The 12,989-nt window shown below is 37.4% G+C and overlaps 1 protein-coding gene across 1 annotated transcript; it reads right to left on the bottom strand.

The window, feature by feature from the left end:
* Nucleotides 1–8,836: 8,836 nt before the first annotated feature.
* Nucleotides 8,837–9,382, bottom strand: LOC138900355 (uncharacterized). Its single transcript, XM_070187088.1, has one exon. It carries the CDS (start codon nt 9,380–9,382, stop codon nt 8,837–8,839), a length of 546 nt encoding a protein of 181 aa, XP_070043189.1.
* Between the last annotated feature and the right edge of the window lie 3,607 nt (nt 9,383–12,989).

Below are 12,989 nucleotides of genomic sequence, written 5' to 3' on the forward strand. Positions count from 1 at the left end.
GTGTATGTACTTGTTTATGTTGCAAGATGTATCAAATAAAATTATATTTCCATTGTTGTTAAATCTTATTGATAATGGTCCATTTTTCAATTGAGTAAATTAATGAATTTCTCCCTCCCGTTCATGTAATCAAAAATAGTATTGGATTAAAAACGAAATTTGTTTTAGTAGACCTTTGAATTTTAAGCTAAAATTATTATTAGAAAACTACACTGTCAGAGGAGGAAGGTTTTTGATAAATATGTGAATATATATAGCGGGGTTAAATACTACGTTATGTGTTAGCATATCACGGTTAAATACTACATTATGTGTGTTGCCTTGTCGAACTGAAAAGTTGCCCGCCTGCGAAAAAGCTATTTTGTATCCGAAAGAATATTTAACACGTGAAGCATAGAGCGGTTAAATACTACGTTATGTGTGTTATCTTGTCGAACTGAAAAGATGCACGCTTGCAAAAAAGCTGTTTTGTATCCGAAAAAATCTTTAACACGTAAAGCATAGCGCGGTTAAATACTACGTTATGTGTATTGTCTTGTCGAACTAAAAAAGCTGCCCGTCTGCGAAAAAGCTATTTTGTATCCGAAAGAATATTTAACACGCGAAGCATAGCACGGTTAAATACTACGTTATGTGTTAGCATAGCACGATTAAATATTACGTTATGTGTATTGTCTTGCCTATAAATAACGGGCACATTCTATTTATTTTTTGCGCTTAACAATAACCAATAGCAAAACTCTCCATAAAAGCAGGGTTTTTTTAGCTTTAACAAATGTCTTACCGCCTTTATGTACCAAGGTTCAAGTACGGCAAAAAATGTATGATGGCGGACTGTTGGGATGATGGTGAAGTTAGGCGCCGATACTGAATCTGTGTGAACAAGTTTTATAGGATTCCCGACAAACCTTTTTGTAATTTTGAGATATGGATTGATGAACCTTGTAAGCAGGAATGCTACAAACAAACTTTGCAGTATATTCATGATTTGAACAAAAGATACGAACGTGGTGAGGTTATGTATAAATGAGAAATTACAGCGTTGAAGGAGAAACTAAAAGAGGTGGAAGAAGAAAAAAATAAGCCGTTGGATTAATTTGAGTGGTTGAAGAAGAGAATAGTTGATAAACAAACCAATGTATGTGTTGAGTGTTGTATTTTATCTTTATGCTTTCCATGTCATGTATTTTCATTATGTGTGCCGACTTTAAATTATGTTAAGTTGTTGTGTTTGTGTTTGTGTTGCAGTATTAAAATAAGGAAGAACCCGAGAAATATATACATAATGCGCATATAACGAAAACAATAAAAATTGTTGCTATTATTTACATAAAATAATATTTACATCAAATACAAAAAAAGAAAGAAAATCAATGTGTTCCACAACATGTGTGCTTCAATGCAGCCGCTGGCCTGAGGCGCATCCCATTCCGCCTGGCTATGCTATCCGGATCATCCTCATCACGTCGCCTCTTTATAGCAGGATGCGCTGCAGCATGATCATTAGTAGTGCTGGCAGGATCGGTAGAAGAGGTCGTCGGTCCATTAGTAACCTACAGAAGAATAAGTTAGCTCAGTATAGGAAAATATATATTAAGTCATGACAATTTAAATTATCTTGCCACGATATCATCGGGCTCCTGAATATAATCATCCATCGCAGCCAGGTCAACATCGCACAAAGCGGCCTCCGTGACGGGCGAGGATGAAGCCTTAATAAGAAAATTAATAAAGTTATTTATGGAAAATAAATGAGAAAAGAAAAAACAAATATAAAGTAAATACTAATAAAAACATACCTGCGCCTATGAAAGCTCCCTAGCACCCCTCGATGATGAGCCATAACTCAACCGGCGCCCACTATCCATATCTCGGGTTAGCCGATCCTCAACAACGGTCGATGGGCCTGGGAAGTATGGATCCCAATGCTCTCCGGTAATGTACGTGCCCGTGATCAATAATGGACTTGATGGGATCACCTGCGAAGTCCCTGGAGTGAGCTTCTGCCCAAGGCTGTATGACAGAATGCTGCTGGGATACTCGTCTGGCTCATGAAGGTCACCCGGCAGATCAGCATCAACATCATCAACATGGGCCTCAATGCCCCCTTGCTGGGGACCTTCTCCTCGCCGCCCACCACGATCCCGTGGGACAGCCCTGCCTCGTGGGGCACCCCTACCTCATGGGACACCCCTACCTCGCTGGTACTGCTTTGGCATCACATAAAAAGGGTCATGTCCTAAGAGCTGATCCTCTCGGGCTCGCTGTAGTTTCCGGGCAGCCACCTCTGCAACCTGCCGACCATAATCGTGCAAAGCGGCCGCTCCCTCGCCGGCATGCTGCTGCATCTGCAATCCCATCTGGTAGACTATATATAGGCCAAAAGCCTGCACAACGTATAAAATATAAACTACAGAACACTATGTTACAGTTATATAAGTAATAATACCAGAAAACATACTAGGGCCTCATGCCGCCCGACGTATGGAACGTACCGACCGCTAGCTCGATGAATGGGATTTCCGACAAAAGGTTGGGTGACGCGGCGGTACCAGGGCATATACTCATGAATAGTATACGTCCGGCTCTGTGAAGAGGGGGGGGCTGAATCAGGTCAGCTCGCCGGTCCCAAGTATCGACATGCGCCTCTAGCCATGCCACATAAGCGTCGTCCATCCTGGAACAATCATCCCGCTAATAATATGTGGGCTCCCATGTGGGCCCTCTCTGTACAAGTTGCGGATGGCCAAATTGGCGAAATACCCGTTCCGTGGCATGATGCTCCACAATATCGAGGCACATCAACGGGACGGAAATGCTCCAAATCAGTCGATCGGCCGAGCAATAATTGGGCAGACCACCTATCAAGTCGTCGTTGTATGGCGTCCAGATGAACTATTAAATAATAACAGAAAACGTGAGTATGCGCAACACATGTGAAGCTATACCAAGTAAACGTAGGTATACATTTACCTTTGCGCCCTCCAGCATATCCAACAAATCCCTGCAAAGGGGGAGATTATGCCAAGCCTCGTAGATATGTACATATCACCGCCGGAGAACCCACCTCCCAGCTAGAGGGAGAAACGGAGGTGGTACATCCGGAGATAATGGTGGTAGAGGTGGCTGCAACTGTAGGTATAGCTCCCAGGCCCAAACCTAACATACAAAGTTGACGTAAAATTTCAGATAAAGTTTTACTAGATATGTTATAATGAATAGAGTATTCGAATATGTTGTCACCTGTAGCAGCGGCAAAAATCCACATACATTATGTTGGGTGCCCATGCTCACCCGGCACATCTTCCTGTACAAGTAGGCGAGAACAGTAACACCCCAGCTTTACTGCATAAATCATCTAGCCCCTGAAGATGATGAAGAAATCTCAAGCTGACTAGGTTCCCCGAAGTGTTCGGGAACAAGACCCCTCCAAACATAAGGAGCAACAACATCCTCGTATACCGGCGAATATGCAGATCATCTGTATCGCCAGTGATGTCAGGGTGTAATATCTCCAAATGTTGTCGAATAGCTGTCAAAATCATGATACTGGCCCCTGCGTGTGCAGTCTCATCCTGTGGCCTGAAACCAGTGAGCTATTGCAGCATGTCCAAATACTGCCCACGCGTCATCTCTCTCATGGCATGAGGCAGTGCAATGGGCGGTACATCAACGGGCAGCCCGTATAAAACCTTCACGTACTGTAGTGTGATGGTGGCCTCGCCAATGGGAAGGTGGAATGTGTGCGTCTCCGGTCGCCACCGCTCTATCAGGGCCATGACCAAAGACCAGTCGAGCTGCAGACGACCGATCTCCAAAATCCTGTAGAAGCCCGTAACCCGCAGGCGCTGGACTACACGGGGATAAAGATATCTATACTTCATAAAATCCCACATGTCATCCACTCTCCTGGCGTGGAGAGTCTGGGCCAGTAACTCTCCCTCCCATACATGGGCGGACCTATGATCGCCCTATAACACTAATAGCTCATCGCAGAAAGGTCCGAGATGCATAGGCGGCACGTCCATGTCGTCTACTGTAAATTAAACAACATTAATTGTATGTTTGTTCTGTAAATTAAATAATTAATTTTTATAGTTATACAATATTTAATTGGACATAGTATATATCTATGGGTTCCAGGCTCGATATTTGAGGCCCAGTAGCACCAAGCTAACCTGAATTCTTGTATGTGTCAATTTTATTATTTTACATGTTAGTTTTATAATTTTGTATGTTTGTTCTGTAAATTAAATAATTAATTTTTATAATTATACAATATTTAATTGGACAGAGTATTAACATATGGGTTCCAAGCTTGATATTTGAGGCCCACTAGCACCAAGCTATCCTGAATTCTTATGTGTGTCAATTTTATTATTTTACATGTTAGTTTCATAATTTTATATGTTTGTTTGTAAATTAAATAAATAATTTTTGTATATTGTACAGAGTTTGTGTTTGATCTATCAGTATAAGATATACTTAAATAACAGGGATACTACGCTAAAAGGCTCTACATTTTACTAAGCTAAAAGGGCACTATATTACTAGTCTTTAAACAAATAAATAATCTAAATTAGATAGAATCAACAAATACATTTTAATCACAAAACATTCATGAAAATACATACAAAACAGTAAAAGTAATTTATTAACATTTTTATTAACAAATAATAATAATTTCTCAATTTTTACATATTTTTTTAGAACACTAATATCTTAGTCCGGATAAAAATAACATAGCAGTTTAAACGCAAATAAAATACAAAACAACATGGAACACATTCAAAACACCTAATATGCATTATTTATACGAGTTTCGACATAAACTAAATCGGAGTACCTCGATTTATATTTTTCGGAAAGTTGAAGAATTGAATATTTGAGTCCGAAACAAACAAACCACAACAATAGGAATGGATGGCTAGAATGTGGGACCAACAATCTTGTCTTTTAATGGGACGGGTGGGGTCCACTTAAATTTTTTATCAACAAAATAGGTGGGGGGGGGGGATGAAGATTTTTGAAAATGAAGGGAGGGATTCTGGTTCTGCATGGGGAAAGGGAAGGAACGATACTTATGTAAGTATAGCGCGGTATATAAAAGCGCTATACATATAGCGCTTTTATATAGAGCACTATACTTACATGTCTTTTCAACTTCCATATAAAACGCGGTTCTTAAAAGCGTTATATGTATAACGTTTTTTTAAAGAGCACTATACATAAATAAATCACTCTTTTCTTTTTACACTTATTTTTGTTCTACTCGACAAAAAGAACCACATTTAGATTTTGGACTCCTGAGAAATGCAACTGCTATAAATGGCCACCCAAGGAACCAATCAAATTGTTTGGTTCGTTGCAAGTGGTATGATGGGCAACGCCCAAAACCAATTTTGAATTAGTTTTGCAAATTGTTCTGCAGAGCTCACCATTTGCCTTTCTTTCAACCAATCACTATTTTTTCTTTTTCCTTTTTCCTTTTTACTTATTATTTTAGGACTGGACCCTACACAGAGGAATTGAAATCATGGAACTTTCAGTTGCAGAAGAAACTAAGATTATTCTAGAATGTGATGTATTTGGTGTTAGTTTCAAAACTGCTTATTTGGAATATAACTGCACTTCTTTATAGTCCTAAATGTTGCGTCCTTAGTCGTCCTTAGTCTTTGACTAATTACACGTGCGGCACTTGACAACTCGCTCGCGATTTTGCAAAACTTGCTCATGTTCTTGCTATGCTAAGTCGGTCTTGTTACACTAAAGATTGCCAAGAGAATATTAGAACACGGGAGAATTGCCAAAGAAAGCTTTTTGTATTAGAGATAACTTGATTGTTTTACTTGGTAAATTTACCAATAAATGTCCTCCTTTATCTACTAGTCTCTTAGGAGCTAGTGAGTAAATAATAATTATTACACAAGTCCCTTATTATTTACAAGTAAGACCCCTCTCTAGAATTCTCTACATAGCTAGAATCTTCCATGAACTTTCCTAGCAAATCCATAGGGTTCTAGGCTCTTCCTAGGGAAACCTCTATATTTCTCTAGAACTTTTCTACAAGTTCTAGCCTCTTTCCTATGTAAGTTTTCCATATGGCAAAAATATACGCCAAGTGACACCTATGAGGCATGATGATATGGCGGGTCATGATACTCCCCCCACCCAATTTTGTGCCTCCCTCGGCACAAAGTATCGACACGTACGTGCGTACCTCGCCTTGGCATCATCAAAGATCTTTGTCCTTTAGCCGTGATACCCTATGGAGTGGTACGCCTTTCCATGTCACAAGGTACTGGTCACCTTTCTTCTTGTCATGTTTGTACTTTGGACGACTAGCAATGATGGCCTCGATCCTCCACCCATCGAATGCCTCTCATTCTCTTGGCCTGAATCTCCCCATGACTTAACCAAGTCTAGCAACTTCTCAAGTATCGGGTACATACTTCTACTCCCTATTTGGCTTCCCTCCGTGGTCATAGCCTTACTGGCAAACTTGACCCCTCTGCTTAGTGCATTGCCTAAGTCCGATAACGTGCCATCACTTTGTAACTTGACATCCTCTTCAACTATGTCCGTCCAACCTTTCTTGCTACCACCATGCTCCATTTGTATGGCGCCAAGATATGCTTTGGAATCTTCTACTTTCGGTTTAGATTCCAAGAGCATCCCCCCAATGCAAGTGGTTGGTTTCTCCTGTATCACCCTTATGATCCTGAGCAAAGTTTCCGATCATTGCTGCAAGCTTCCCCAACTCTGGGCATTCACTTGCCCGATGTGATCCTCTACAGAAGTAGAACCATCCCTTAGGCACGTACTCGCTACCATTTTCTGGCCCCTTGTCGTTTCTCTTGGACCCTTGTCTGTTATTGGACCGCCCCTTTTCATTTCCTTTATATACCTCGGCTATGCCTTTCCCATTGTACTTGTCTTGATCTCCCCTACCTCTTTCGGCATTGCCTTCTTTTCACTTGGAAGGCTCCATCTTGAAGTCAACGAGCGACTCGGCTACTCCTACGGCCTCGTCCATCTTGGATACTTGATGTCTTCTTAAGTCATGTTTTATTCAATTTTGCAACACATCCATGAAGTAGAGGAGGGAATCTTCCTCAGACAATGACATGATTTGCAGTATTAAGGTAGTGAACTCGCGCACATACTCCCTAATTGTGGTCGTTTGCCAGAGCTCCATTAGCTTCAACCTAGCTTCGTACACCACATTCATCAGGTAGAATTGCTTCTTCAACTCCTTCGTGAACTGCTCCCACGTCTCAATATTGCATAGCCCCTTCTCCATGTCAGTACACTTTGACGCCCCCATAACGCGGCAACCTTGGGCAAGTACATTGAGGCGTTGCGTACCTTAACAACTTCGTCATTCTCCTTGACTACCTCAAAGTACTTGTTCATCCTCCAAAGTAAGTCTGCCACCTCGCGTGCGTGCCAGACTTGCGGCACTTGACAACTCGCTCGCGATTTTGCAAAACTTGCTCACGTTCTTGCTATGCTAAGTCGGCCTTGTTACACTAAAGATCGCCAAGAGAATATTAGAACACAGGAGAATTGCCAAAGAAAGCTTTTTGTATTAGAGATAACTTGATTGTTTTACTTGGTAAATTTACCAATGAATGTCCTCCTTTATCTACTAGTTTCTTAGGAGCTATTGAGTAAATAATAATTATTACACAAGTCCCTTATTATTTACGAGTAAGACCCCTCTCTAGAATTATATACATATCTAGAATCTTCTAAGGACTTTCCTATCAAATCCATAGGGTTCTAGGGTCTTCCTAGGGAAACCTCTATATTTCTCTAGAACTTTCCTACAAGTTCTAACCTCTTTCCTATGTAAGTTTTCCATATGGAAAAAATATACGCCAACTGGCACCTACGTGACATGATGATTTGGCGGGTCATGATATAACGCTTGCATTATGGCAAGGGAGCCTTGGAGCAACGATAATGTTGTCTTTGTGTGACCTATAAATCATGGGTTCGAGTTGTGGAAGCAACCACTAATGCTCAGGGGCGGATGCAGCATACAATTACCGAGTTCAACTGAACCCGGTACTTTCGACGCAGAGCATTAATTTATATGTAAAAATCACTAAATTTATAATAAATAGTAGATATAAACCTATAACTTTAAAATATAATGGGTTCAATACTAAAAACTTTAAATGTTGAACCCATAGAATTAAAATCCTAGATACACCTCTGCTAATGCTTGCATTAAGGTATGTTGTCTACATTTCACCGCTTGGGGTGCGACCCTTCCCCGAACCCTGTGTGAGCAGAATTCTTTGTGCATCGGCTGTCCTTTTTCTTTGTACGTAGTCCTAATTCTTATGTAAGACATCATTTACTGAAAAGAGCCTTTCTCTCGTAGTAAACTTCTCTTCGTCGTCTATCTTTATGTTTTTCTTTTATGATTGATAAAAAGAAAACAAAAACAAAGGAGTAGGATCACAACTTACCACCCTACACCTATGTTTTCTTTGTATTTTGAGTTTTGTTTTAATGAACTCCTTCACCATGTGGATGTAGTGATTATATAAAGCTCAAAAAATGTGATCTTCTTTAGGTTTATATATATCAAAATCATGAAATGGTCAAATCAATAGTCAAAATGTTGTTTCCTTCATTTGCAAAGAGGTAACTGAATAAATCAAATAAATCAAACTATATATGTCTAAACCCCAGTCAATTATGGCGGAGCCGACTGCAGAAAACCATATGGAATTTTACTATAGCAGACCAGCATACTTGTCCACAACAATATTCTTTTACTATTTACAATTTACCCTCTCATCGCTCCGCTTATGTAAATTTATCTTAGCCACCATTGACAGCGATCTCTTGATCTCCCTGACAAGAACTCTAAATGGATCACTTCTTGATGATGATTAAGCTCAGAGAAGAATACTGCATTTGGCTTTAGATGATTTCTACATAATGGGCAAGTCATATTGCGTCCACAATTCATCCAATTATCCAAACAAACCCTATGAAAAAGATGATCACATCTCAACTCTCTTACTTCTTCTCCTTCTTCAATCTTGCACAAACATATAGCACATTCCACTGCATCCAAATTAGACCCAGAATCGTGCTCGAAACGCCTTACCCTAAGCTCATTATTATGATCATGAGGTGTTGTAGCTGCATCTTCAGAAATGGTAGTGAAGTTGTAATTACAAGAATGAGAGAAGGATTGAAAGAGGACAACATTCCAAGCCCATTTCAAATGTGTAACAATAAAGTCTATGTAGTTTAGTATTTTTGATTGAGGAAACATTTGAAATGTTCTTTTAAAGATGGAGCTGAAGATAATACTAAGAAAGAAGAAGGAGACGGCTAATGAAGCTGGACTCATTTTCTTAAGTGATTATTGAACTCCTTGAGAAATAACTTTGTTTGTGATTTTCTGCTGTAAGAGAATAATATGCACATTTTCCTTTATATAGTTTACTAAAGGGAGGACTGAGTTGATGTTGAGAAATTATATAAATTTCTATCAATTAAACATGTGGAATATTATTTCACGATTTGTATCTCTGTTATTCTATACCATCTTTTATTTCTACTTGTGATGAGGCGGGCGCTTAGAAATTTCTCTTGTAATTAATAAAATATTAAGTATATTATTTGTGAGTGCTATTTTATTGTATGGTATGTGGTGTAGATTGAATGGTGGCATTCAACTGTCTGAAATAGGTCAATAAAAGTGTCCCAATATTTGGATGTATAGAAGAGAAAAAATATGTATGGCAAGTTTGATCAAGAAAGAGAGTACCACCACCAACTGGTGTGATGAGACAAATAGGATTTCTCCATAGTTCTCGAGTTCGTGCTCTAAAATAGAGAAATACCCGTAGAGAATGCTTTTTTCTTAAATGACCCCTACGCAACATGAACCATAATTAATCGGACAATACGTTCTGAATACTATTATTTACGATTGGAGAGCCATAATTAATCGGCTCAATCTTTCCGAATACTAAATGGTTGCTTACGATTGGAAAGCCTGCCAAACGCATGCATAATGGTCACTGAAAAGAGAGGGCAAAGTGCAACAATAGCCACTTTAAGCCCGCTATTTAAAATATATTCACAACTTATAATGTATTTAAAGATTAATTCATCAAAATTTCAGGACTAAATTTTTGAACTAATAATTTAAAATTCAGGACATAATTTTTTAACTTTCAGACACGATGTCAGGAAGTTTGACCTTTTGAAGTTTGAACGAAATTGGCTAATCTTTAAATACATTATAAAATATGGATATATTTTAAACAACATGTTTAAAAATGGCTACATGGTGTCATTTCCACGAGAAGCTATTAGGTTTTTAAATAGATTATCCCAAAAGACAAGATCTAATGATCTATATATACAAGAGTATTAAGTCTTTTATGTTTAAAAAAAATGAAATTTCTTTAAAATTAGTATATACATGGATACCTAAAAATATTTTATAGCTACTCGGTGAAAACTAATGACAACTGGTAGCCATATAATAAGGCATACAATTCATAGTCCAAAAATAATTATAAGGGCTAGCAAGTGAAACCTAGAAAACCAGCGAAAACCCTGACTCCTCAATGCAACCTTCTTTTACACTTAATATTAATAGTCAAAATATTTAAAATCCTGACAAATCACCCCCAAAAATCCTTCAAACCTAGTGAAATCCCCATCAAAATCCATCCTTTCAGTCCAAAATTCCATTAAACCCAATTGTCTTCTTCATAACTACCAAAATCCCTTTTTTAATCTTTTACTAAAAAAATTAAATTTTTAGTGATCCAATCTAGAAAAATATAATATTTCATAAGCAAAAATACTCATGACATAAGAAGAGGAAGAAGGTGATGTATAGGTTTTACACATACTATACACATTATACACTAGTATAAAGTGTATATATATTTTTTATACATCGTCGAACAATATATGTACTATTATACACTTTATATATAAAATTATAGGAACATTAAATTTGTATAAAAAGTGTATATGCATTATATCAATGTAGATACACCTTTCATATAAATGTGCATACATAATATATACATATTATATACAATATTTTCAACACACCATAGTCACCGTAATCTTTCACGTCTAGTTTTGTATAATACGTATATAATAAATGTATAATAAATATATTATTAGTGTATAATGTATAAACACTGATTATACACTATATTATACAATTATTATACACTGATTACACAATGTATAAATAAAGGAGAGATAATGGAGGACACCGAACTTGGCCAGAAAAATCTTTTCTCCGGCAGCGGCTATTTTATTTTCCATTTCTCATCTTGTTGCAAAAGTCATCCGAAAAAATATCATGCAATACTATATCTGAAAGTGGACAGAAAGTGAAGAAAGCGACAATCACCGCTAGACTTTTGCCAGAAATTACTCAAAGAAGATAGATATTTCTGTATCTAAGTAAAAGAGGAGGAGATCGAAAAGAAAAAAGAGAAAATTAAAAAAAACGTGTGTTGGTGTCGCTATAGGAGAAGAAAAGAAAAAAAAAGGAAAGGAGTGAAGAAGGGAAAGATAAGAAGAAAGGGAAAGATAGGAGATTGAAGATTGGAGAAGATGAGAGAAGAGAGAAGAGAGAGAGAGAGAGAGAGGAGAAGTAGGCGGTTGAAAGAGAGTGGAAGTGTATTAGAAATAATGGCTATAACTTGTCAATAAATTGGACCTAAAAGTTATTTCGGATCTATGGAGAAAAATATGAGCTAATAAAAATTTGATGGGCTATAGATCGGTAGTTTTCTCTTTTAGTTTCAATCTTGCTTGGGTTGGGCATGATCCTGAACAAGTAACTGTAACAATCCCTTCATAAACCTAGGGCCACATGATATAGAAATTTGTACATAGTCCACATTAATTAGATTCCATAATCCAAGTATACTCATTAATTTAAATAGCAAGAGCCCCACAATATAAATTAAGAAATTCCATCCCTAATTCATACATCACTGTCCATTATACTAATTAATACAAATTAATAATCACTGTCCATTCACTTATGACATAAACCATGATAAAACTAATCCTAGGCAATGAAATATATGTCTAAATCTCAACGTATATTGCTTGAAAAAATCCTTAATGATCTCCAATGGTGTAATTATCTTTGTAAATCTCCATTAACCATAAAATAACATATTAAACTCATCAATTTATATCCCTAAGTGAAAACATTTGTGGATGACGTTGTGAAGAGGTGTGGTGGTAGACTCAAGTTGCACGATTGTGCTACTGGAATCTTGGAATCTGCGTCGTTCGTGTTAGCATGACATTAATTAAAAAGAGTTTAAGTTATATAAACCTTCACCGTAAAGAATTTTATACACTATCAAATCCCTCAAAATACATTTACAGGTAAAATCTCCTTAAAGTATGAGATTTGTAATTTTGAAAATAAGATAGATTTTCTTTTACAACAGGTAAAATTAGCCTATAGAGTAAAAATATACTGAATGAAAAAGAACTGATAACGCGACTAGGTATACTTCTATATTGTGTGTGATTGGGTTGTCGTACTTCCTTGAGTAGTAAAACTAAGATTAAAATAAAACTTCGACCCTTACGAAAAAATGTGATCTTGGATTAAATGTAAAGTCCTGATTCGCTTAAAAAAGGATTAACATATAGTTGAGGGAATTACGCGAGTTGATACTGCACCCTTTTTTTTTTTCCATGGGTGTGACAATTTAAAAAGAGCTTCTAACAAGTGAGTACTAGCAATTATAATGAGATCCAAGTAAATGCAACATTCCAATATGAATTTCCTCATTAAAAATGAAAATTGATCAAATCATGTCATATTGTTTCCTTAATTTGCAAGAAGTGATCACCAAAATAAATTGAATAAATTAAACTAAGCCAAAATCCCAGATAATTATGGCGGAGCCGATACTGAAGAAAACCATGGACTTATACAAATGACC

Source organism: Nicotiana tomentosiformis, chromosome 10, assembly GCF_000390325.3.
Source record: "Nicotiana tomentosiformis chromosome 10, ASM39032v3, whole genome shotgun sequence".
NCBI lineage: Eukaryota > Viridiplantae > Streptophyta > Magnoliopsida > Solanales > Solanaceae > Nicotiana > Nicotiana tomentosiformis.